This window comes from Panicum virgatum, chromosome 1K, assembly GCF_016808335.1.
Source record: "Panicum virgatum strain AP13 chromosome 1K, P.virgatum_v5, whole genome shotgun sequence".
Taxonomy (NCBI): Eukaryota; Viridiplantae; Streptophyta; class Magnoliopsida; order Poales; family Poaceae; genus Panicum; species Panicum virgatum.
Genome location: NC_053136.1, coordinates 35,429,790 through 35,455,680, shown reverse-complemented (window position 1 = coordinate 35,455,680; position 25,891 = coordinate 35,429,790). Strand labels below are relative to the sequence as shown.

The window sequence follows — 25,891 nt, the reverse complement described above, 5'->3', positions numbered from 1 at the left end:
GAGGAGGAGCCGCCGTCCAGGGACCGCCACCGCAGCGCCTGAAGCTCGCCACGAAGGAGTGCCGCCGACACGTCGTGTAGGAGGACGCCCGCCGCCGGAATCCGGCGTCCTGGAGGAGAGGAAGCCGAGGAGGAGCACCGGCCGCCGCAGCCTGGGTCAACCATGAGGAGGACGACGCCGACGCCCGCTGCCATCAGAACCGTTTCATCAGCCCTGCGCCCGTACGACGACCTCGCCGTGGCTGCGCGGCACTGCACGGCACCAGCTCGCCACGGCTTCGCCTCACCCCTGCAGTGCCCGTTTCTTCCTCGCGTTCCACTGGTAGGTCGCCGTTCCCTTGCTCCCCGAACCCCCTTGTGCCTTGCTGTCCGGCGTGGGCATAAAGCCGCCGATGACACTTCCTGTAGGAACCATGGGTTTCCCGTCCCCATTTTTGTGCAGGAGCCCTCATCGCCGAGTGACCCGACGGCCGTGCCGCGCTCCGGCTTCCCGGACGCCCGCGCGCACGCGCCGTTGCCACAGCAAGCCAAAGGCTGAGCTTTTGGCCACGTCACGGCTGTGTGCACCACGAACACGCACGCCTCGTGAGCACGCACACGCACACCGGCCACAGCCTTGCCCTTAGCCTCGCCCATCGTCGTGTTGTGCCACTACGGCAAATCGCCGAGCACCGCGCGCACGTCCAGCCGCTGGTTTGCACCTGCACACTCACACGCACCACGGCGAGCCCCAACCAAAGGCCGAGCCTTCATGCCTGGCTGCTCACGCGTGCCTCACCACGGGCACGAAACCATAGCTACCGCCGCCATGGCACATCGCACGCACACATGCACACTCGTGCTGGTCGCAAGGCCAAGATTTTGGCCTTGCCAAACCAAGCCGACGCCCACGCGCGCACACCACGTCGCGCGTTGTCGTCGCCACGACGTCGCGTTCGCCACGCACCCGACCCTGCCGAGCTCACGCGCGAACCGCTTCGCCCTCGCCTCGCCGGAGCAGACCCGCCTCGCCGCCTTGCCTTGTCTGGCCGAACGCCGCCGCAGCTTCCTGCGCACGTGCGTGGCCGTAACTAAGGCTGGACGAAAAACTCTTGGCTCGATAGCTCGCTCGGCTCGGCTCATTAGTGGCTCGGCTCGGCTCAGCTCATAGAAAAATATAAACGAGCCAAGCCAAAGTTTTGGCTCGGTCTCTTATCGAGCCAGCTCGCGAGCAGCTCGCGAGCCGCAACGAGCCAGCGCTCAAATCTAGCCGGCCCAGCAGCCCAGCTTCGACTCGATGAAAGTGAAACCCAAAGCCTACCTCTCCGGCTCTCCCAGTCCCACACTCCCACTCCCACCTCTGCGCGGCGGCTGGGCGACTCGCGAGTCCCGTCGCCTCCCCCGACCTCGCCCCCGTCACCTCGCCCGTCCGGTCGTCCCCGGCAGCCCGGCCCGCCCCTCCAACGACCCGCCTCCGGGGGCCGGCGCCCTGCCCTGCGGCCTCGCGGCCGGCGCCCCTGCGCGCGGCGCGCCTCGCGGCCGGGGGCCGGCGCCCTCCCTGCGGGCTACGGCCTCGGCGCCTCGCCCGTCGCCTCCCCCGACCTCACCCGTCCGGTCGTCCCCGGGAGCCCGGCCCGCCCCTCCAACGACCCGCCTCCGAGGGCCGGCGCGCTTGTGTGCCTCGCGGCCGGCGCCCCTGTGCGCCTCGCGGTCGGGGGCCGGCGCCTTGCCCTGCGGCCTCGCGGCCGGCGCCCCTGCGCCCTCACCCCCCGCTGGACCCGCTCGGCGCGACGACGGCTCCTCCAGCTGCAGGCCCCCTCTCCCCGCAGCCATGGAGGAAGACCCTGGACATCTTGTTGCGCCACCAGCCCGCAGCCATGGAGGCATCTGGCTCTGCTAGTGCTAGCTGGCTGGGTTTTTTTTTGAGCTGGCTCGTGAGCCAAACGAGCCAGCTCGAGCTGCCAAACGAGCCGAGCCGAGCCTGACTTTCAGCTCGGCCTGATAACGAGCCGAGCCGAGCCAGCTCGTTACCATAACGAGCCAGCTCGAGCTGAGCCGAGCCGAGCCGAGGCGGCTCGACATCCAGCCTTAGCCGTAACCCGCGTTGAGCTTTTGTCTCGCCGCCGTGTCGCGACCTGGCTTCCCAGGTGCTCACGCGCGTGCATGCCTTGAACCCGACCTCGCCACCGCCTGGAGATCTGCCCGGCCCCGTCTCGACGCAGAGGAAGCACATGCACACCCGCGGCCTTGCCATGCTTGCTCAGTCCAGCTAACCGCCCTTGCCCTACCCGAGCCGGAGGAGAACCAAGCAGCGTCGCTGCCGCAGGAGGACCCTCGCCGCCGTCGTGGTCCGGCACGCTAGAGAAAGAGGAGGAGGTCAGCGTCAGCGGGAGAAGAAGACAAAAAAGGAGGAGAAAAAGGAAAGAAGAAAAAGAAGAGAGAAGAGATGGGCCGCCAATGCCCCGAAGGCCCAGTCTACTAGTCGAGCCGAGCCGGCCTGCCGATCCGAGCGAGCCGGTCTGCTGAGCCAGCGACCCAAGCCAGCCCGTCTAACTGAGCCGAACCGAGCCGGCCCCTCGTCGCCCCAGCCGCCAGTCCGAGCTGGCCTGTTAAACGGAGCCGCAGATCGAGCCAAACCTAAGCCAGCCTTCAAGCCGCCGCCCGAGCCGACCCTATAACCCAAGCCGAGCCTTGTTGGGCCACTTGCACACTTTCGGCCCGACAACGACGTAAACCTTTCCCTTTTTCTTTTTCTGGTTTAACCCTTACACGCGGGCCCCGCTTGTAAGTCTCTTATGAGAGGCTGACCTGTGGGACCACTAACTCGCGGACCCCACTGACCCGGTTGACCAGCCAACGGTCAATGTTGACTTGGTCAACGCTGACCTCAGCAGGGCCCACTGCTAACCTTAGTAGAGCTGACCCCACCTGGTGACGTCATGCTGACGTCATCGTGCTGACGTGGCACGCTCCGGTGCTGCCATGTGTCACCTCTGTGTTTTCCTTTTACGATAATCATTTGTTAATTCCAGAAAATGCTTTAATCTTAGTTAATTCATATTAATTCAACCAGAGCTCCGAAAATTATGAAACCAGTTTCATAATTCTTCTAAAATCATTAACTACGCGTTAGAATAGGTCTTGTTGTGAGTTGGGTCTTATTTGAGCAGTTTTGTGCATTCTTGCACTTTAGCCCTTGTATTTATACGTAATTACGATTAGGTCCTGATGAGAAGGAGTTGATCAATGTTTCGAGCAACCAGCGGATCCAGAAGGACTACCTCGACACCAGGAGGATCCATAAGGACGTACCGGACGACTAGAAGACGTCAGAGACCGAGGAAGACTACGAAGAGCTGCTAGGTTCACGCCCATCTACGACTTGAATTTCTATTAGGCACTGCTTGCTAGAATTGCTATTGCTTTACTTGTGTGTGTGAGATAAGCCTGCATGGCCTACTTATACCGTATTCCTTGCATCCCTATACCTTGATTGATTCTTGGATGCTTTGGCTACTATGAGAGTGATTAGGTATGGGATTCCATGATATGATAGTCTTGGCATGCATGAGATCCACTTTGTGAGGAGCCAGAGATAGAGCTTTTAGCGGGGGCAAGCGATTGGCCGGGGATGTGTGCTGGGCACATCCCAAGGAGCACCTGTGGCGGGTGCGGGATGAGGAGGGGTGTACATGTGTGGTTGCCCAAGGAGAGGCGATACCTGTTATGGGTGCCTTTGGCGGACCTTTGCGGAGGACTGCGCGAGAAGATGCTTGCCCCGGCAATATAGCTCGAGATAGTGCCCCTGGTGACGGAACTATGTCAAACGTGCACACCACTTACCCCCTATGGGCAGGGGTTCCAGCCATTTCTAGCTGTGCGGTACCAGACTGTGGCTGTGTTTAAGGAGAGGGTAGGCCGAGCACGCCCATGGGAATTCGGGGTGCGTCGGGCCCGGTCGGGTGTTCCGACCCTAGTCTCTAGGAGAGGGTAGACCGCGCACGCCCAATTCGGGGTGCGTGGGCCCGGTCGGGTTCTTCGACCCCAGTCTCCGAGATTCTCGAAGCCATGGCCAGGCTAGAGATCCACAGCCCCGAAACATTCGTTGCGGTGAATGTATCCCACCCCGGGAATGCAGGATGATACCGTCATGGTTAGGGAGTCATGGTTGTGGGCTGTGTCTCAAGATGGCGACGACCGTCTTTGCAGCCCAAGTGGGTACAGGTGTACAACCCCTGAAGGGTGAAAACTATATGTATAACCGCGTATTCGGTCATGTACATCTCTTGATCCGGCTGCACTTTCATAGAGTAGTGAACCCCAGTATTTCTATCTCCCTCTAGTCCACTTCCCCCTGTGGAGTCAGATGAGGTGCAGGGAGAGTGAGTTTTCTGCACCGTCCTGGGATGGGTGAGAGACATGATTATGGATATATATGTATATGCTTGCATAGGAAACCCCAGCCTATCCATTGGTTACACTTTATACCTTTGCATCCACTTAAAATCTTGCATTCGGATGGTGACGTGAACCTATCCCGTCTTTGGGGATAGCTTGGTAGATGCAGGATTCAACTCGCGGATCAAGTCCGAAGACGAAGGACAAAGCTAGGGACGGTTCGTGCTACGCTCAAGTGCTGCCTGTGGAGAAGAGATATCAAGGCGGAGAATGCCTAGAAGACTAGCTACAGCTTCCGATTTCTGTTTGTTTCCCTTTAGCCCAAGGGGCTTGTACTCTAATTTTCGTACCTCAACTCTCTAAGTTATGTAATAAATAAATCCATGTAATAAATTTCAACATTGTATATCTGTGATATCTAATTGAAATGAGTTTTGTATGTGATAGCTACTGATCCAGGGACTATCACGACGATACAGGGATTCGGGTTCTCCTTCCGGAAACCCGGGTCGTTTTAGGTTCCCACGAATCCCTGCTAGTGGTAGTCATCCACCGTCACCGGGAGAGGGAACCAGTTGGCGCAGGGTTATTTCGGCCCAAGAGGAGGTTGAGGCCTGGGTTAGCATTAGAGGCCGATTTAGCCCAAGAGTTGTTACCTTTGGGCTAGCATTATGGAGAGATTTAGTTTAAGTTCGTACAAAAATATAATACTCTTTTTTAGCAGGGGCATACTACTAGTGTAGAATAATACTCAAGTGACGGATAGCTTTTCCATTTTTTAGGTTAGACGGTACAACGTACACATTCACAATGCATGCATACTAACTCCTTGTGAACTTACGTACGCAAATCCTACTCTAATGAGCACCTCCAAAGACTGGTCGGCAAATTTTTGAGATTGACGAAGTCACCACAAGAATCTTGCTGTCGATCAAAATGACGTCTGTCAATGAAAGCACAAAGCCGACAAATACTTGAATATTTGCTGCACGAGGAGTCGAACTCAGGATCTCAAGTGGTATTGAGACTGCTATAACCATTACAATACAGGATAATGATATGAGTGTGTGCACGCGCTTGGCCAATGATAAGATATTTTGTTAGTAATAAATTTCTGGGATTGTATTTTTCCTCAACATGTGTCACCCATAATACTCCCTGCGAATATGAAAAGAAAGTCATTTTGAGTTGTTTTAAGTCAAATATTTTAATCTTTGACCATAAATAAATTCTTTTGTATTGAGTTTGAAAATATGAAAGCGATATAAGTAGATTTATCTTGAAATGTAGTTGTGCAAAAGTATATATTGACTATATTTTATAAAAAAATTTATAGCAAAAAGATAGTGATCAAAGTTATATTGACTAGAGTATAATAAGTTAACCCGATGCGTGTAATTTTTTGTAAAATCTCTTCACAGATGAGTGTAATTTTTTGTGACGACTCTAATAATGGTAATTAATTGATGATTGGCTACAGTGATGCTACAATAACCATCTTCAAATCATGCGGTCGAAGGGCTCATTAGATTAGTCTCACGAATTGACACAAGGTTTTGAAGGTGGTCCTATTAATTGTCTTTATTTAATATTTCTAATTAGCGGTCAAAGTAGTGAACAGTTCTAGTGATTGAATAACCAAACGGACAAAGGTGAGATATTTTGAGAGGAAAAAAGCTGACAAAGCTGCCAAGGTTCTATGTGGCGATGAGTCAACGCTTGGGGTCTCGACGCTTACATCTCACGCGGACATGTGGGGCTGACTAGGCCAGCAAGGTATGTGGCGCTAAGACAACGCTTGGGGCCTCGACGCTTACATCTCACGCGGACATGTGGGGCCGACCAAGGCCAGCACAGGCGCTTGGCGGTGTACTATATAGGTAGGGGCAGGAAACAAATGCACATCCCTCCGACGACCTCGACGCAGTCGTCTCGTCTGCGCTCTTGATCCGCTGTTCACTCCACCCCACCTCGCCGTCGCCGCGCAACTCCGACCTTGGTCGTCGTCTGCCGTTGTCTCTTGGTGAGTTACCCAGCCTTCCCTGCGTAGAATACTGTAGCTAGCTATGGCGTCGTGTAATTAATGCTTGACCCGTTTGGTGGTGGCTTTTTGTTGGGAGCGGGCGCCGTTTTAAATCATGTCTGCCGTTTCGTGTCCTCTTCCGGTAGCCGCCGGCGTCGTGGTTTGCAGGCCAGACCCGCCTGCATGCTGGTCTTGTCTGGGCGTTCGGTTTACCTGAATTTTTCGGGTAGGGTATTTTGAATTTTATTAAATTCGGATTTTCAAAAATACTACTCGAAATTTGCTTTGAAAGATTAATACCCGATATTTCGGGTATCCAAAAGTTCGGGTTCGGGTTCAGATTTGCCCACAATACCCGATTAAAAATCAGCAAGAAAAATATGAGAAGATAAATTAGGGAAGAACAGCAACGGAAACAAAATATAGATTCTAAAAAAATCTATCACATGCTGCTAGCTTTGCATCGATCCCCATCAGGATTGCCTGCTAGCTGGAACGGAAAAGAAAGATCAAAGAAGCAGATGAAAGGGGAAAAAAATGAAATAACAGATCCATTGAATCCTCCATCAGGTCCCAGCATCATCGGTTCCCTCGAGAGGAACTAGCATCAAGCACCAACTAGCAAGTACACTTTTCTCAATACCACACGCAGAACATCACCATGGGTCTGGCCGCCTGGGCGAGCAATGAATGGGCCCTCCAGGAGGCAGCTTGCGGACAAAGATCGAAGAGACAGGACCTCCAAGATGGCGCTTTCTATACCACCTCCACGCTGTCGCTCCCTCGCTGGCTTGCTGCCACCCGCGCGCCGCCAGCCGTCGTCATGCTGCCTGCAAGTGCTGGATCTGAAGAAGGGATGAGAGAGAGAGAGAGAGAGAGAGAGGGAGGGAGGGAGGGAGGGAGGGAGAGGGAGATTTATGGCTGGGTGTTCAGGGGCCTGCACCATCACGCTGCTGGTGGACGCCTGGGCGGTGCCGCGGTGGCCGGCCGGTGGGCAGTGGTGCTGTCCGTCAAGTCGCAGTGGCGGCGTCCGGGAGTCGCTCGAGATGCCCACGCTGTGCTTGTGGGGGCTGGGGGTGGGGGCTAGGGTTACTGGATGTGGGAATTGGGAAGGACCCAATTGCGAAGGATTTGATGGGCTGGGCTGAAAAATATTTGGATTGGGCTGTTGTTCGGATTTTTTTTTGGGTAGTTCGAGTACCGTGGCTTAAAATCCGAATTACTTGTAATAATTTCGGGTACCGTGGGTTGAAACCCGAATTAGTGTTCGGATTTTTTGGGCTCGGGTTTTTCGGATTCGGGCTCGAGTTTTTCGGGTTCGGGGTTCGGGTTTCGGGTAATCTGCCCACCCAATGTTTGCCGCTCGAGTTCCCTCGACTTGTGGAGGATCCCCCACCCCACCCACACCACCACCACCACACGACGATGGATAGAGGACGACTTCGGATGTGATTAAGGCCCTGTTTGGTTTGAGAGACTTTTGCATAAGTCCCTGGGACTTTTGGGACTAAACAACCAAACAGGGCGGGTTTTTTGGGGCTAAAAGTCTGTTGGGGACTAAAAGTTGAGAAGTCTCTCAAGAGGTACTTTTTGGGACTTATTCCACCCTACCCTTTGGGTCCACGCATGATTCCCAGCGCCCCCCAGCGCGAGGCCCCGTGAACCTCTCACCCCCCACCTTCTGCTCCCCGTGAACCCCCTCCCGCTCCCCTCTCCCAGTCCGCGCCGCCGGGTACGCCGCCCGCGCAAGGGCTGCCGTCGGCGACCACGCTCCGCCCCCTCGTGCCCGCAGATCCACGCAGGTCCGGTGGCGGCGGCGCTCCGAGCTCGGGCCCGCAGCCATGGCGCTCGTGCGTGCCCCGCGGAGCTCCCTTCCCCTCCCTCACCGGCGGGCCGCGGGGCCATGGCGGCGGCGCTCCGAGCTTGGCCTGCTCCCTCCCCCTCCCTCATTCCGGTGCTGCTCCGGCCGGCCTGACTGGATCTGCAGCGGCGGAGCTCGGCCGGCCTCCTTATCGAGCTCGGAGGCCATTGCGGCGGCGGCCAAGGCGGGCCTCGAGCTTGGGCCGTGGAGGGAGGCGCGCCAGCTCGAGGCCACAGCGCCCGGGCCTCCGCCGCTCCAAGCCGAGGCGAGCCGTGCCATCGCCGCCATGGCCTGAAGATCCGCCGTCGCCGCCATGGCCGAGAAGATCCGCGCGTGGCCGAGTCGAGGAGATCCACCGAGCGCCGGTGAGCTCGAGGCGGCCAGCAGGGATTCGCTGGAGCTGTTGCTGGAGCTCGACAAGGCGGTGGTGCTCGCCGGCCTCCACGCCCAGGCTCCCCCGCCCCGCCTAGGCTCCCACACGCCTCGAAGCTCCCTCCGCCGCAGGCCTCTGCCGCTTCGCCGCGGGAGAGAGGTCACGCCCAACGCCGTGGTGACGTTGACGCGGCCGCCTGCAGCGCCGCCGGCTCGAGCGCTGTGTCGTTGCCCTTGAATGCAGGGGTATTTGAGTCCTTTCACCACTTCTTTAGTCCCTTTAGCACTTCAAACCAAACATGAAGGGACTTTTTGTTTTAGCCCAGGAACTAAAATTAGTCTAGGGACTTTTAGGAACCAAACAGGGTCTAATTAGCATAAGTGTGAGCGGGCCCGGCTATAGATATGGCCCTGTTTATTTGCACATGCAGTAGTTCTAGACACAAAATTTTGCACCATCCGCTAGTAGTAGTTGGAAACAAAAGATCGAGGAACGCCGGTTACAAACGGAAGGACACCAGTAAAAGTGGATTTTTGCAATGGTAATTTTGAAAGGAAAAAACATTGAACGGTGCTTAGGAAGTGTCGAGAGGTTTCATAGGTTGGTGGTGGACCTCTTAGTTTTTTGCTTAATCTATTTCATAAAAGTTGAGGTTTGTTCCAGTAAATACTCGTGTATAGTGAATAATCACCACATAGAGCACCCCAATTTTCCTTTTTAAAAAAAATAGTAGATCAGATTGTGATGTTTTCCACTGGAGCAAAATCCCTTTTTGGCAATTGGGATATTAGATTTTTGTCTCCTTTCTTTTTTGGAAAAAAAACAAAAGCTTCACTGCACGGGTGATTCCTAAATAGAAAAAATTGTATGCATAGAATATATAATTTTATTTAGAATACATATAATTAATTATACACACATCATACATAACTGCCAAATGTCACAAGCATAGCAATTTGGTTTATAGAAGTCTATTTACACAAATAGATTTGCCTCTCCATTGAATATTAAACTTTCATGACTCTGTGGTGTTGCACATGCATCTGACAAGAAAGAACTATAAGCATATTATCACAAATGCACATTAATGTACTTCATACTTGTATAACTTATGAGCTCCTTTCATGACTTGCCATATAATGAAAAAAATAGAAATACATCAGATAGCATGTGGCACATAAGTAAGTTGGATAAGCTGAAGAACTATTTGGTGTATCCTAATTATCAACAGAGGCATTCAAAAAAATAAAATATCGTAAAAATTGCCAACATGCATATGCATTTGCTTGTTTCGTAGCCAACAAAATGCTCAACTAAAAGTATTACTTTGGCTAACTAATAATTGTGAATTTCCTAGGCAGAATAAGCAAATTTTTGGAACCATATAAGCAAAGTTCTAAGAAAATGTGAGAAAATTAGAGCATGGGCAAAAGCATTTTCAACTGAATTTTACAAACCATACACAAAATATGAAATATGGTATTTTAATAATGAGAAGTTGCAAACAAATGTGTTGTACCAAGATGCTGAACTCAATTAGAAAACAAACCTATATGATTGCCGAACCTGCAGAATACTAAAGATCCAAAGAACTGCACAAACAAGCTTACGAGTCTTTTTTAAATTACTCAGAGGAACTAGGGTAGCTAGAGTGTTGGACTTAATGACATTCAGTTTTAGCAGAGGGAATCCTAACAAGTACCTTTAGTAATATTTGATCAGGTTCACCTCCATGGCTCAATTGCAAAAAATGGTAAACCATGATATATAAATTGCTTAACTGTTATTGGAGAAATGCTAAAGTCCCATGCTATAATTGCAGAGTACAATATATTAGTCTAAAAGTTGCTAAAGCGCTATAAGTAAAATGCTTAGTTGTAACTAGAAAATATGCTTAACTAAAAATGAATGTTTGCTTTAGAAATTGATTGGTAGAACCAAAATAGAAAACATCATCGACATATCAAAGGTTGCTAAAACAAGAACACAAAAATTAGTTGCTTGAGTATGGACATGAAAAGAAATGCTGCTTTTTATAATCTAAGAGTGAAATCAAGTCTTACTGCATTTGCATCTTCTTGCAGAGTAATGTAAACCATGGTTCGTCCTTTAAATATTCACAAATCATTTGGCCAGCCTCCTTCCCTGTAGATGAATAAACAAGAAGCACCTTTATGAGGACATTTGTGCACATATGCACAGAATTAGAGCATCTATAAACAATACAAGTGCATTATTTGAGTCAAGAAATACAATTGTTCAATTGAGCAGGGAATAGCTAAGTGCTATTTAAATGCTTGGTCTGACCATTTTAAAATTGCTTATCAAATATTATTAACTTACTATCTCAGTACTACTTAAATACAAATTCAATATTATTATTAAACTACTTTGTTACTGCATAAAATTGTGACCATAACCTCTAAAATTACCGAGAAAAGGTGTACTGCCAATGTGCATTAGTAGCTGCAGTTTTACAGGGAAGTGGTATGGATAAAAAGAGCCGAGTAGGCTGGTTGCATAATGTGTATAGAAAAAGAAAATAAGGCTGCTTAGTCTAACAATATTATATTTTGTATATAAATTAGGAAGCGCGCTTGAAAAATAAAAGTATGACAGTGTGAATTAAATGTATCCATGCTATCATGAATGTTTGTCAAAGAGCCTGCTACCCCTCCAACGCCTCCATACAGAAAAAAGGAAGTACATGTCTAATGAAAAGAGCAACAGATGGGATCTAGTAGGAATGCTCCTACTCTTTGTGACAATTGTTCAGATCATGATTTAGAAACTGAACAATATTTCTAAAGAACTTGCTTTTAGATCTAGTGGGAATGCTGCTATCTCTATACAACATACTGAAAATCCATGTCCAATAATATCGCGTAATGAAGTAAACTATATTACCTTTTGATGTAACAAAATTGAATATGTCGTCCATCTGGAATAATGACTCCTGCACCACTGAGTATCTCGACGGTTTGAGCTGGAAAAAAATTAGAATAGGGTGTTGGGGGTTTAGACAACTGTTTTTTTTTAGCAAATTAGAAAACTGTTTTTGAGAGAGCCCTGAAAAATATTGTCTTTTGCCATACCTTTAGTTTGCCAAATGATCCATCAGGATTTGTGTCATGCTTGATAACCTCATCCAAAAGCTTCCTTGTCCATGCAGTGATCCTTCACCTGGTAGTGGGGATATCTACATTCTGGACCATTAATGAATCTGCATACAAAATCTGATAGGAAAAAAGAGAGGAGATGTGATATTAAAATGTAGGAACATGAATGGATAATTCCTGAAACACAAAAAAAGGTAACAGAGAGTGTGTGAAAAAAGACTTACAACAAGAAACAGGATGCAGCCCCTAATAGAATTCTTCTTGTCAATCTTTTTAGCAGCATCCTTCAGTTGGTCAACCACGAACCGACACCAATTCAAATTCTTGACAGTTGAAAGGTCCATTAGTGCCGGGTAACATCTAGGACTTATTCCCAAGCTAGTTGGTGGGCACAAGAACGTTGACATTGCAATCATCATCCAAGACCTCAGGAAATCTTCATTTGCCTCCTTGTTCTTCTTTAACCTCTCCATGATTTCTTCAATCTTTGGTGCTGACCCCTGAACAATACCATACTTCATGTGCATGAAATTGATGGCGTCAACGTCTAGCTCGTATCTGACTTGTCCACCATTGTTTGGCAAGTGTAGTATATCAGCGACAGCATCTGGAGTGACTGAAATTCTACCCCCTTCCAGGAAACACAAGCTCTGATGCAAAGCACTGCATGAGCCAACTAGCAAGTTTTGCTGGGATTGTGGGGCATGCAATGTTCAGCAGCCCATCAAAATTCACTCTGCATACCATCTCGCGCTGATCTTTAGACATGTATTTGTATAGCTTGATTAGCCTTGAAGGTGAAGCTCTGTTTCTTTGAAACTGCACTCATTGAAAAAGAGAAAAAATATATGAATAAACTGTACAACTACGGTACCCTGCAGAAAAAAAGAACATGGATTGCCTCGTGCCCCCAAAAAATGGATTGTTGCTCAAATTTAAAAAGAAGGAAAATGACACAGTTTGTGTGTGTGTGGGGGGGGGGGGGGGGGGGGTACCATGATTGTTGAAGCTGCGTAGCCTTGTTGCTTCTTGTGTCCTCTTGGCACTGTAATGAGTAGCCCTTTCCTGTAGAAGGGGGGTAGTCATGCATAGAAACACATTAGCCAGAGAGAGAAAAAAATGTTGGACAAATGAATCATATGGTAGAATGCAAAAAAAAAAAGTTGCCTGCGAAGAAAAACTGGTTCCGCAATTTAGTTGAATAGGTTTAGTAAACATAGTTGCTAGTATTACTAGTATAGTTGCTAGCTTCTTCGATGCGACCACACAATTAGCGCCTATTACATGCTACTAGTGACCACTCCTAAATAAAAAAAAGCAACATGTTTGATCAATGTGATCAAACGTACCCCCCCCCATCAATTGACCCTAAGCTAGGTCTATCTACAATCGACAATGTTTGAAATCAAACTGCCCCGGTGTCTACACTTCCATTCGAGGCCACGTAAATCAAGCTGGTTCCGCAAATTAGGTGAAAAGGTTTAACAAATTTAGTAAATATTGTTCCTATATTACTAGTATAATTGCTCGCTTCTTGATGCGACTACACAATTAGCACCTACCACACGCTACTACAGGCCACTCCGAAAATAAATAAAAAAGCGACCAATCTGACCAAAGTGATCAAACGTACCCATGAGCTAGGTCTACCTACTGAAAGCAATGGAGATTGCGTGGAATTGATTGATTGATTAGGGTAAAACAAGGGTTACAAATATATATAGGCTGGAAGCCTAAACCCTAAAGGCAGACCCTTGCCGACCTAATCAACTGGGCCTTGCCACAATGGCCGGCCATAGCCCAGGCGCAGTACACGCCAGGGCCCATCGCGCAACACACACATATATAATGTCTAACACCCCCCCGCAGTCTGATCGTCGGCAGCCTGGACGTTCAGACTGGACCGAAACAACGTGAACACCGAAGACGGCAGGCCTTTGGTGAAGATGTCGGCGTACTGAGAACTGGTAGGAACATGAAGAACGCGGACAACTCCTGTAGCAACACGCTCCCGAACAAAGTGGAGATCAATCTCGACGTGCTTGGTGCGCTGATGCTGAATGGGGTTGGTAGACATGTAGACAGTGCTGATATTATCGCAGTAAACCAAGGCAGCTTTACTGAGAGGAACATGCAGCTCAACTAGGAGTTGGCGCAACCAGGACACCTCGGCCACGGCATTGGCAACAGCTCGATACTCCGCCTCGGCGCTCGAACGAGAGACAGCAGTCTGACGCTTGGAGGACCAAGAGATGAGATTGTCACCAAGAAAGACAGCATAACCTGAGGTAGACTTGCGAGTGTCAGGACAACCAGCCCAATCTGCATCTGAGTAGACCACAAGATCAGCCTGACGAGACGGTCGCAACAGAAGACATACCTGCTGTATCACAAGATCCGCTTGAGAGCAGCAAGATGAGGTTCCCGAGGATCATGCATGTGAAGGCAAACCTGCTGTACAGCATATGCAATATCTGGACGAGTGAAAGTCAGGTACTGCAAGGCGCCAGCGAGACTGCGAAAATCCGTAGGATCTGCAACTGGAACACCACCATCGGCAGAAAGCTTCGGATTCGTGTCAACTGGAGTGGCACATGGCTTGCAATCAGACATACCAGCTCACTCAAGAATATCCATCATATACTGCCGCTGAGAGAGTAGAAGACCAGCACCAGACCGTTGCACATGCATCCCCAGGAAGTGATGGAGCTCACCAAAGTCCTTCATAGAGAACTACTGTAAAGCACTGATGACACGTCGAAGCAGCTGAGGAGATGATGCGGTGAGCACAATGTCATCCGCGTATAGCAGCAGGTAAGCAGTGTCGGTGCCCTGGTGATAGACGAACAATGAGGTGTCGGTCTTGGCCTCTACAAAACCAAGCTGAATGATGTATGAGGCGAAGCGGCTGTACCATGCGCGCGGGGCTTGCTTAAGACCATAAAGAGATCGATTAAGCCAGCACACATAATCTGGATGAGCGCTATCCTCAAAACCGGTAGGCTGGGAGCAGTATACTGTCTCGGACAGATTGCCATGGAGAAAGGCATTCTTGACATCCAACTGATGAATCGGCCAGCTGCGAGAGAGTGCCAAGGACAGAACTGTGCGGACAGTAGTAGGTTTGACAACCGGACTGAAGGTCTCATCAAAATCAATACCTGGGCGCTGTGTGAAGCCACGAAGCACCCAACAGGCCTTGTACCGTTCCAGCGTACCATCTGCCTTGAACTTGTGCTTGAACACCCATTTGCCGCTAACAACATTGGACTGCAGTGGTCGCGGGACCAAATCCCAAGTGTGGTTCATCAACAGTGCATCGTACTCCTCCTGCATGGCAGCACGCCAATTGGGGTCGGCGAGGCCCCCATGGTATGAGCGGGGAACCGGAGAGAGCAACGAGGTGGTGTAGATGGATGGGAAGCGAAGCCCACTCTTTGCACGAGTGGTCATCCCGTGCTGGTTGGACACCGGCGGCATCGGGACAGCACCACGGGGAAGCGGTCGCGGAGCAACCGGCCCGTTGACTGGCCGTCGAGAGTAGACGTGGACGAAACTCCGGAGAGGTCGAGAGCCGGTCGGTGGCGAGGCCATGACCAGTGGGCGTGGCACCGGTCGCTTGGTGAAGACAAGCGGAGTCGAGGAGCGCTGTGCAGGTGAAGGCACAACGGTGGCCTCTGGAGAAGCCGAAGGCGCCGTGGGTGCCACAGCCGTTGGCACCACAGCTGTGGGCGCCGCAGCCGTCGGGGAGGCGCCTGGAGCAGGGGTGCCTGACGTCGGTGTCGGAGATGCGGCAGGAGCCGGAGTGCCCACAACAAGGGGCGGCCCCGACGTAGCCTGCACTGTGGGCGCAAGGGACGGCACGACCGTGACCGCACGTGGCCGTGCAACTGGCGCCAATGGAGTACCTGCAGGCAAAGACTGTACGGGTCCTATGGGAGCCGGTACAAAGTCAGTGCGATCTGAGAGAAACTCAAAATCGGCTGTAGCAGGAGTGGTAGGCTGCGAAGAAAACAGGAACGAGGTTTCATCAAACACCACATGGCGGGAGATGAGAACCCTGTTGGATTGTAAATCAAGGCAGCGGTACCCTTTGTGATTGGCTGAGTATCCAAGGAAGACACACGATGCTGATCGAGGAGCAAGCTTGTGAGCTGCAGTGGCTGAAAGGTTAGGATAGCACAAACAACCAAAAACCCGAAGATGACCATAGGTGGGTGCAACTCCGATCAAAGCGGAGTGAGGGGTGGATGATTGCAAGGTTTTAGTTGGGAGGATGTTTAGCACATGTGTGGCTGTGTGGAGAGCCTCAACCCAATAGGGTGGAGGCATGCTAGCCTGAAACAATAGGGAGCGAGCAGCATTATTAATGGTGTGAATCATGCGCTCAGCTTTACCGTTTTGAGGCGAGGTGTAAGGGCAGGACATGCGCAGATGGACTCCGTGGGTGAGGAAGAAGGTGCGCATGCTGGAGTTGTCGAACTCACGTCCATTGTCGCACTGGACGGCTTTAACCATAGCACCGAACTGTGTGCGGACATGTGAGAAAAAGTTTGCCAATGTGGAAAAAGTGTCAGATTTAACACGTAGAGGAAAAGTCCACAGGTAATGAGAACAGTCATCGAGAATAAGCAAGTAATATTTAAATCCAGAAACACTAGGAACTGGTGACGTCCACAGATCACAGTGAATGAGATCAAAATTACTAGTAGCACGAGAGTTCGATGACTGAAATGGCAAACGTATATGACGACCTAGCTGACAGGCATGACAGATGGATCTAGGTTCTTTATTACAGAACAGGACGACTGAAGCGACTTTTGCTAAGACCTCATGACCGGGGTGACCAAGGCGGCGATGCCACAGAGCAGGCGAAGATGTGGCAGCGAAAGCAAGCGCCTGGGGAAACTGCAATGGATACAGCGGACCGGAGCTATTGCACCTGATGAGCACCCTCTGAGATGCCAGATCCTTCACAAAGCAACCAGCGGGGTCAAATTCAACAGAGCAATTGTTATCGGAAGTGAACTGGCGAACGGAAATAAGATTCTTAATAAGTCTAGGAGAAACAAGAACATTATTAAGAGATAGACTACCAGGAAGAACCGTAGCGCCAGTGATAGTGACAGGAAGTAAAGACCCATCACCGACAACAATTGATGAAGGAAAAGGGTACCGCAGAGGTAAAACATGTGAAAGGGTGGGAAGGGTGTGAGGTCATGTGAGAGGTAACACCTGAGTCGAAGTACTAGTCAGTCTGCGGAGGCTGCTGGAGGGACATGGTGCTGAAGGTCGAAGCAAGCGACTGCTGATCCCAAGATGTGCCGTTCATGGGGTTGGAGAAGCCAGGGGGCGCCTGCGGAACAGGTGCCGGAATGGTGCCGTAGACCGGAGGAGGCATCATGAAGCCGTAGTAGGGCAGCTGGGCAGGCTGCACCTGCGCCTGCAGTGCCTGCTGCTGGGCTTGCGCGGCTTGCTGGTGGGCGACCAGGGCATGCTGTTGCGCCTGGTGTTGGGCTGGAGCAGCAGCAGGCTGAGGCGGTGGAGCGACGGGCGGACGCTGCATGGGCCACATCTGGATGGCACCCGTCTAGGGGTTGTAGAATGATGGCCACTGCGCGTTGGCCGCCTGGGTGGGCGCGGTGGAGTTGTGGCTGCTGGAGCCACCACCGCCTGTGGCAGGCTGAGGAGGGCCGCCGCCCTTGGTCGCTTTGCCGTGCTTGCCGCGGCCACCTTTACCTGATGAAGAGGGGCCGCCAGACCCACCAGCCCCCCCCGGTCCCCTTGCCACGTCCAGAGCCACGGCTGGACTGACGCTGAGGGGGTGACGCTGAGGGGGTGGAGGAAGTGCCGGCGAGGAGGGCGGAGGATGGAGTAGACGCCTTCTCCGCCAAAGTGATCTCTTCCAGAATGAGGTCGTCGCACACCTCCAGGAAGGAGGGGAAGGGACGACCCCGGCGTAGGTGGCGGCCGATGGAGGCGAACTTCTCATTGAGGCCGCGAAGGACGTTGAGGACGAGCGTACGGTCAGTGACAGGCTCGCCAAGATCGGCGAGGTCGTCAGCCATACGCTTGAACACCTTGCAGTAGTCGGTGATGGAGAGATCACCTTGCACAAACGTCCGAAACCGGGCATCAAGATGAAGAGCGCGCACTTCCTTGTTACCAAGGAACTGGGCCTCGATGGCGAGCCAGGTGGTGCGGGCGGTGGAGCCGTGCGCGCTCTTGCTGAGGACGAGGTCGTTGGAGAGGGTGCCGTAGAGCCACGACCGAACGACGCAGTCCATCAGGGTCCAGTCAGGGGAGAGGCGCGCAAGTCTGTCCTGCAGGACGTGGTCCTGTAGTTGGTACCTCCCGAGAGTAAGGAGGAATTGTTCGCGCCATCTGGAGTAGCTGGAGGAGTTGATGTCGAGGACGACGGGGACAAGACTCTTGATGTTCTGCACTGCCACCGCCTGGGTGTGCAGATTCAGCAAGGCGGCGACCTCGTGGATGAGGAGGGCGTCGTGCAGGTCTCCGCCGGCGTCGCCAGGAACAGAGACCTCGGAGGCAGAGTCGATGTCGTCGTCGTCAGGGTCGGCGGCCGCCTTGCGCTCGAGAGCGGCGTGGTCCAGGGCCGCGCGCACGCGGGCGTCGGCGTCGTCGCGCTCCTCGGACGCGGCGGCGGCCTCCTCTTCGGCCAGACGGGCGCGCTCGAGGGCGGCGTCGTGCGCGGCCTGACGGGCGGCGCGGGCGTCCGCCTGTTTCTGCGCCTCAGCGTCACGCGCCGCCTGGGCGTCGGTGTCGGCCTTCCTGCGGGCCTCGGAGGTGAGGGAAGAAGGGCCAGCCATCGGGCAACGACGATCGCAGGGATCGGTGCGAGATGGGTAGCGCCGCAGGGGTCGCGGCGAATTAGCGGCGCAGGGGCGCGCGCTAGGGTGCGGAAGCGGGATCGTGGGGATCCCGGACTCGTGATACCTTGAAAGTAATGGAGATTGCGTGGAATTGATTGATTGATTAGGGTAAAACAAGGGTTACAAATATATAGGCTGGAAGCCTAAACCCTAAAGGCAGACCCCTGCCGACCTAATCAACTGGGCCTTGCCACAATGGCCGGCCATAGCCCAGGCGCAGTACACGCCAGGGCCCATCACGCAACACACACATATACAATGTCTAACACCTACAAATCGACAATGTTTGAAATCAAACTGCCCCCCGTGTGGGCACTTCCATTCTGGGGCACATCGCTGCACTGTACGTCCATTTTCTAAAAAAAATCTGTGAGCTATTTCAACAGGGCACACCGAAAAATGGTTTCGATAATCCCTGATTTCTGTGAACCTGCCCTTCGGCTCCCCTAAATCCTAGATTATGGAGGCGAAAATGGAAAATTTGGGTGGGGGTGAACAACTGCACGTGCATAAATTAGTCACAAAAAACACAAACCGAGAGGTGGGCAGAGGGGCATATTCGCACGCACAACATCGTAAAACTGTGCTTCCAGACCTTGTGGGTGCCAAATTGAAACATTGTTGTGGAGTGTGAGGGGGAGTCTATTCCTCGCGCGCGCTACTGGAGCTCGAGCTGTCGCAGAAGGGAGGCGAGCTGACTGTGCTTCTTCAATCTCGAGCCAGCGATGGTGGTTGGCGCCGGGGTTAGGGGAGGGGGGTGGCCGGGGTCCGAGGGGTGGTTGGTGGGGGGAGCGGCCGCCGGCGAGGTCGCCGGCGGCCGGGGTGGTGGAGGGCGGCGGCGGCGGCCTTAGGATCTAGGGTTGCTGGGGGTGGCGGCGGCGGCGGTGAAGAGCTCCATGGCCACCGGACCTAGAAGAGAAGGTGGTGGGGGGAGGAATCGACCGGCGGTGGGCGGTGGTGTGTGGGCGGGCGGCGAGGCGGCGCTCCGTGCCGCCGGCCGGGGTGGTGGGCGCCGGCGGCCGGGCCAGGTCCCGGGCGGGGGCGTGGCGCCGGAGAGGTTAGGGGAGGACGGGGATGCGCCGGCGGTGGTTGGTGGGCGGACGGCGCGGCGGCGAGAGCCGCCGGCCGGGGCGGAGGACGAAGGGGCGGGGGCGGAGGACGCGGGGCGGGGGCGGAGGACGAAGCGCCTTCTGCGAGTGGATCGATTCCACTCGCGCGCGCGGTGAATAGACACCCCCGGAGTGTGAAGCAAAAAACTGCACCCAAACCCCCCCTCCACACACACACACACACATCACAGCACATGTGCGTAGGAATTACCTGGTCTGGATGATGCTTCAAGTCGCCCCTCCCACGCCCGCGGATGCCTCGCTGGAATCCAAAACGCCGATAAGGCGATAACCTCCACCCAAAACAACAACAAAATAGTGAATCAAATCGATGGAGCTGGGTGCATGGCTTTGAGTCACTGAGAGAAGGGGGGATTCGCTCACCTGAATCTGGTTTCCCCCTCCCGCTCACTCCGCTCAGATCCCACCCCCCCTGCACCCTGGAGATCTAGAAATTGCGTGGTGGTGCGGGGAAAAAATCGCCGGTGTATGAGAGAGAGAGATAGAGAGAGGAACCCCAGAGAGAGAGGGGCCGAGAAGAAATGAACCGGCGAGCTCCCCGATGTTTGAATAAAACTGCTCCTCCCCTTCTGTAAATGTGGGCCCGGTCGTGCAGTGTCCCCTCGCACACCCGTTTGATGAAAGCTGGGGATCGGCCGTTTCGCTGTGCAAAACTACGACCGGCTGGGTTGGAGTCTTTACCGTATTAATAATGTAATAAGGATCGAAAATAAAGAAGGGGGAAAATGTACTCCCTCCATATTTGAAAAGAAAGTCGTTTTGAATAAGGTTTGTATCAAATATTGGAAATACATATCATGAATAATTTTTAAGTTGTTGAGTTTCAAAATACAAAAATCATATGAATAGATTTGTCTTGAATAATATTTTTATAAAAATATAAATATATCACTTTGTGATAAATATTTTTGTCAAAATAAGAAGTCAAATTTAAGCTTTGGAGATCGTGTCATTGTCTAAAATGACTTTTTTTCAAGTATGGAGAGAGTAACGCGGACTTAATTAGCTTACTTTGGTTGATTAATTCTCTCAGGTGTCGACAACGATTGGGATTGGCCTGCAATGTACTTCACCGGAAATCCAGATTGGTCCAGCAGGGCGCGTCAACACGTACGAAAGAGGTCTATGCAAGCTGCTAAGCTTTCGGAAGGTGGTGGGTCATCACAAGTACCGCCGGAGGTGGTTGGTGGGGGTTTTTACAGGAGGCCTGTCCTCGAATGGCTGCTTAATATTCTCGAATGGCTGCTTAATATTCGAATATATCTGTTGCAATGGTAACATCTTCAAGAGTCTTTCTAAATTCTACTCTCTAAATTATTATTTGAAGAGATTTCTACATAAAAATCGATTTTTATATGTTTTCACTCTATAACAGTTTTTCTATATCTTGTATACACTCTAGATAGCTATTTTCATTATTTATCTTTGGCTAGCGAGAAATGTGGAAATGAGGATGGCTACATTTGAATAACCACTTAGAGAAGCTGTTGGAAGGTGTTGTTTCGTCAAAATCTCTATTTCTAACAATGAAAAAAGATATAGATAGTCTTTTGAAGTTGATGTATAGTATATATTACCAGCACTCTATTGGTACGGGACTTAGCGTGTACCACACTGGTACTGAACACATGCACAATAGGGCCTTTCACGATGCTTCGTCTCAGAAAAAGTTTGACTTATCCTAAATCTAGAATTACATTCTTTTTATAATGGGGTAAGTATCATTTGATTAACAATTAGTGGAATATTTTTTAATCAAATCAATTTGAGATATGAATGTTGATATTATTATTTTTTATATAAGTTCAGTTAAACTTTAAAAATATAACTTACTTGTCCCAAATCTAGAATTATATTTTTTTTAGGGACGGAGAGAGTAACTTTCAAGTATGTCACTAAACACCGCTTCCATTTGTTCCAGCATGGTGAAAAACCAGATCCTCGGGGTAGTCCAACCAGTTCAATGATTCTATTTTGATTTTAACTTAGGGCTTATATGGAACTGCTCTACTCCACCTTTTCTAACGTCGCTCCAAACTCCACTAGCCAAAACAGGGACAACTTTACGAACCCTGCTCTAGAAAAAACCGTGGAATTGAGGGGCCAACTCCAGAGTTTTTATCTATGATACGCGGATACTTCACAAAACTCACGTACCGGTATCGGATATCCGTACTCCACGGATACTTCCGGATACGTATCCTGTAAGTATTAGAAAGTTATGTGATTTTCAAATAATAAAAATAAACTGGATACTTCTTAGATACCCTACCGATACATGTGGGATACCTTGAAACAAGTACTCATTCGCTACATATAAGAGCAATATGTGCAGCTGTGTACAGCCACCTCGCACAAGTAGGTGGGCTCTAGTTGCTATGTTATGTGTCTATTGAACCTAAGTTTGAATGATGGCTTCATGGCCTGAACGTTATACCTAGAACCGTTGAACGCTATGTCCTGAATAATGTTATTGTTATGTAATATTTTATGGTCTGTGAGCTAATTTCTAATTTTTATGGGTTTATTATTTTTTATTTTTAAAATATATTGCCGTATCCACGTATCTGCATTTTGGGAGAAATGGCGTATCGGAATATCGTCGTATCGCGTATCGGTATCCGTATCCGCGTATCCGTGCAACATAGATTTTTATGGACTAAAAGGAGTACTCAAGAAAATCTATATAGATTTGTTGTGAATCTAGCTGTTCCATGGTGGAGTGGAGCCCATCATTCTTGCTCAGGTTTGAAGTCAAAATTGGTTCCTTTATTAAGCTCATGGAACTTATCAGTCAAGCAATAAGCTAGCAAAACCTATCTACCGAAGTATTCTCCATCTCCTTTTGCATACTTGGCTCTAGAAAAAGGTCCTTAGCCTTGAATTAATCTAAGTACTTGATCGCCTTGCATTTAGGATTTAGGGTTTACATTAATGACATAGCTTTCAAATATATTTTCTTACCCGCTTACCTGGTTTGGGGGGGGGGGGGGGGGGGGGGGGGGGGGGGGCATTATTATGTTGCAAATATGGTCCTTATGTTTTCAAAATAGTGCTATACACAGGTAAGAGGGTTTGAATGCCAGCATTTCTGCATGAATGCAGATTCATTCTTAGCATCACAATATAGCCCTACTATTGGGTTTGATGTGATCTTTCGAAAAGTTCTGTCTTTATGCATTCTTAAAAAAACATGTGTATTATATTATGGGGTCCAATTTTGCTTTTGGTGCAGGTTATTAGAACCATTTTTTGAGTTCATCACGATCATGACGAGTCGTCGTCCGGTGGCGGTACGGGTCAGGCCCGAGATTAATCAGGAATTATTAATACGCCAGCGTGATGACGAGGCCATGAAGTGGGTTCTGGACTCCGGTGCGTGGATCCACCATACCTCCAACCTGGGCCTCCTGCTTGACGGCGGCGGCTTCCAGTTTCAGGATGAGATAGACAACAAAGAAAATGCTATGACGCCGACGAGTGGCAATAACGACGACGCCCCACATGTCCATGTCCAGGGCCGCGGGTGTGTACGGACGGAGTGTTTTGAGTTTCCAGGCGTCTGTTTTGTTGACGGGGACGATGCAAGAAGGAATGTTGTCTCAGTGTCTCAGCTCGCTCGTGACCATGGCCTGGTCACGGTCTTTGAGCCAACGTCTTGCCACGTCAAAGATAAGAAGACCGGGCAGATCGTTGGCGAGGGCCGCTTATGCAACGGCATGTACATGCTGGATTCTCTGCGCATCGTCAGCCAAGTATGTACACATGCCCCCCCATCTCTTTTCGAATGACCTTGAGTCACATATCCTGCGGCTCTGCGAGCAACATTTAGTGTTGACTGATACATCCATGTGTTCATTATGCATGGTGGAGTAACGCTAATTCTAATCTTTCATTTGCACGTCCAGTGCATAGGAGATGGAGGAGGAGAAAGTGGACGCAATCGCCGTGATGGAGCGGATGGAGGAGGTGGTGGAGGTAGAGACCACCAAGAACAAGGTAATGGAGAAGGCGATAGCATGGCTGAAAGGCGTGGAGGAGGTGGAAGATATGGTAGTAGGGGAGGAGGAACAGAGACTGGAGCTAGAAACCAGGAAGAAGCCAGTGGAAGTGGAGCCACTAGTGGAGATGTTAACGAAATAAATGAGGACAGTGATGAAAAAGAGATCCAGGAAATGAATGAGAACGACAAAGACGAAGTAAAGGAGATTGGAGAAATAAACGACAAAGGAGAAGGAGGAGGAGGAGGAGGAGGAGGAGGAGAAGGAGAAGCAGAAGGAGGAGAAGGAGAAGGAGGAGAAAGAGGAGGGCAAAATTTTGGACAATTTTCGTCTCCACCGCACACGGGCTTGTTTGGCATGTCACGATTAGGTACGAAATTAACTACTGCATTGTACAAAATATTCATTTATTTATAATGCTCTATTTGCTTTTAACTTTCTGACTGCGTTCTTGTATAGCTTGCATATTGTGGATTGTTTGCATATTCTGCATTGCAGCTTGCATACTGCTACCGTATACAAGCTGGGGGGCAGGAGTAACAATCTTGTATATGGACTTCCACAGTCTAGCTGGATTTTGGGTCCTGTTTATTTTGGGCTTGCAACTTTTAAAAACCTGCATGATGCAATCCACAATCAGCAAGCTAAAACAGATAAGGTCTTTGCTTCGAGGAACAAGTGGAGACGGCGGAAAGAGTAAAGAAAAAAAATGGGGAGCTTATCTCCGAGAATTATCTCATCAAGAGTGTAACAAGCAATTGTTTGGGCTATCGCGATTTGATGCGTACGTACATGCTGCATTATATCTTAATAATTATATATATAAGGAAAATGTGTTCTTGATAAATTTGTGACGTGTGTGTATATATATGTGCGTGTGTCTGCAGGACTACGGACCCGACTGGGTACCGGTGCTGCCAGCTTCCCGCCGAAGCATTTCCAACGTCGACGACAACACGCCTGGAAGAATTTCTAGTGGACTCGGGCGCATCCTTGCACGTGACATGGAAAGGGTTTATTCTATTTCACTACCCTCAGTATCTATGAAATCATACCAAGCCACCGACACGATATTTCCAAGGGATTGCTGGATCTGTAGCAGTCACAAGATCTGGCTACTTGAATGGCGATAATATCATGCTTGACGGCGTACTGCTTGCTCCCGATTCTCGGGTGAACCTTGTCTCGGTTGGCCAGCTCTCGATCCAGTACGGGGTGCGAGTGGAAATGGACGATGTGGGGGTTATCATTAAGAAGCAGGATGGGGTACAGATTGGGGGAGGCAGTATGCTCGGCAACCATCTGTACGTGCTGGAATATTTCCAGCCAGGAGGTCTATTTGCTCACAGCGCCACACCACACCCCAGGACCTTCGGTAGATTTCCATAATAGAAGAGCTGGTTTGTTTCCATTGTGTGCATGCTCTCAAGATCCAGTCCACCAGCATTGTACTTTCCTACTGAGTACCGATTACACACTGTGTTGTGCTTGTGCTGTTTCATCAGATATTATTGTCATTGGGCATCAGTTAAATATGCCGTGAAATCTCCAGTTTTTTTTTATTTTTATATACAGAACACTGGGAGTAGTATATGTACACGACTGTTGGGCACCATTGATCTGGACCATGTTAGTGTGCCTGATTAAGTGATTTGTGGCCGGCATTGCTGTGTTTCCTTTGCGGGGCCAGATTGTGCGTTCATATCCTTGATGGCTTGATCTGAATAAGTATGTAATATGTTGTTACGGAGGTGATCGATCTGTGAACAACAAACCACACTGTATTTGTATATGCTTGTAACACTAACAGCAGACCGCACTCTTATAGTACTGGCCTTCTGTCATCAGTCATCTCTTATAACCCTAGTTTACGATAACTGCATCTCTGACTGTATGCGCTGTTTGTTTAGGTGTATAGCCAGATATTAAGTTATTTTAGGACGCATAACCAAAGATGATTTGCAAGAGCTGTAGATATGCCTACTATAGAGTTCAGTCACTAGAAACTGCATGGGCTGAGCGTATATAGCTCAATTAATTAGGTTATTTCCAGTGGAATTTGTCAGCTTGGGTTCAAGCCCTCAAGATGTGGTTGTATCATTCCAGGGTGCGTTT

The 25,891-nt window shown here is 50.3% G+C and overlaps 2 protein-coding genes across 4 annotated transcripts; one reads left to right on the top strand and one right to left on the bottom strand.

Moving 5' to 3' along the window:
* The first annotated feature begins 194 nt into the window (after window positions 1-194).
* On the top strand, window positions 195-25,529 carry LOC120704408. Of its 3 annotated transcripts, none has more exons than XM_039988800.1 (6): window positions 195-321; window positions 20,809-21,049; window positions 23,011-23,530; window positions 23,684-24,146; window positions 24,236-24,560; window positions 24,664-25,529. In XM_039988800.1, exons 2-6 carry the CDS (start codon window positions 20,838-20,840, stop codon window positions 24,821-24,823), a joined length of 1,680 nt encoding a protein of 559 aa, XP_039844734.1. In that variant the 5' UTR covers window positions 195-321; window positions 20,809-20,837; the 3' UTR covers window positions 24,824-25,529. The 3 variants fall into 3 exon arrangements, with proteins under 3 accessions (XP_039844734.1, XP_039844726.1, XP_039844718.1); XM_039988792.1 differs by lacking the exon at window positions 195-321 and adding an exon at window positions 334-3,341; XM_039988784.1 differs by lacking the exon at window positions 195-321 and adding an exon at window positions 6,249-6,399.
* LOC120654781 lies at window positions 17,343-18,582 on the bottom strand. The gene is made up of 2 exons (XM_039932429.1): window positions 17,568-18,582; window positions 17,343-17,491 (listed from the first exon to the last, which is right to left on the bottom strand). Exons 1-2 carry the CDS (start codon window positions 18,580-18,582, stop codon window positions 17,343-17,345), a joined length of 1,164 nt encoding a protein of 387 aa, XP_039788363.1.
* Window positions 25,530-25,891: the final 362 nt, after the last annotated feature.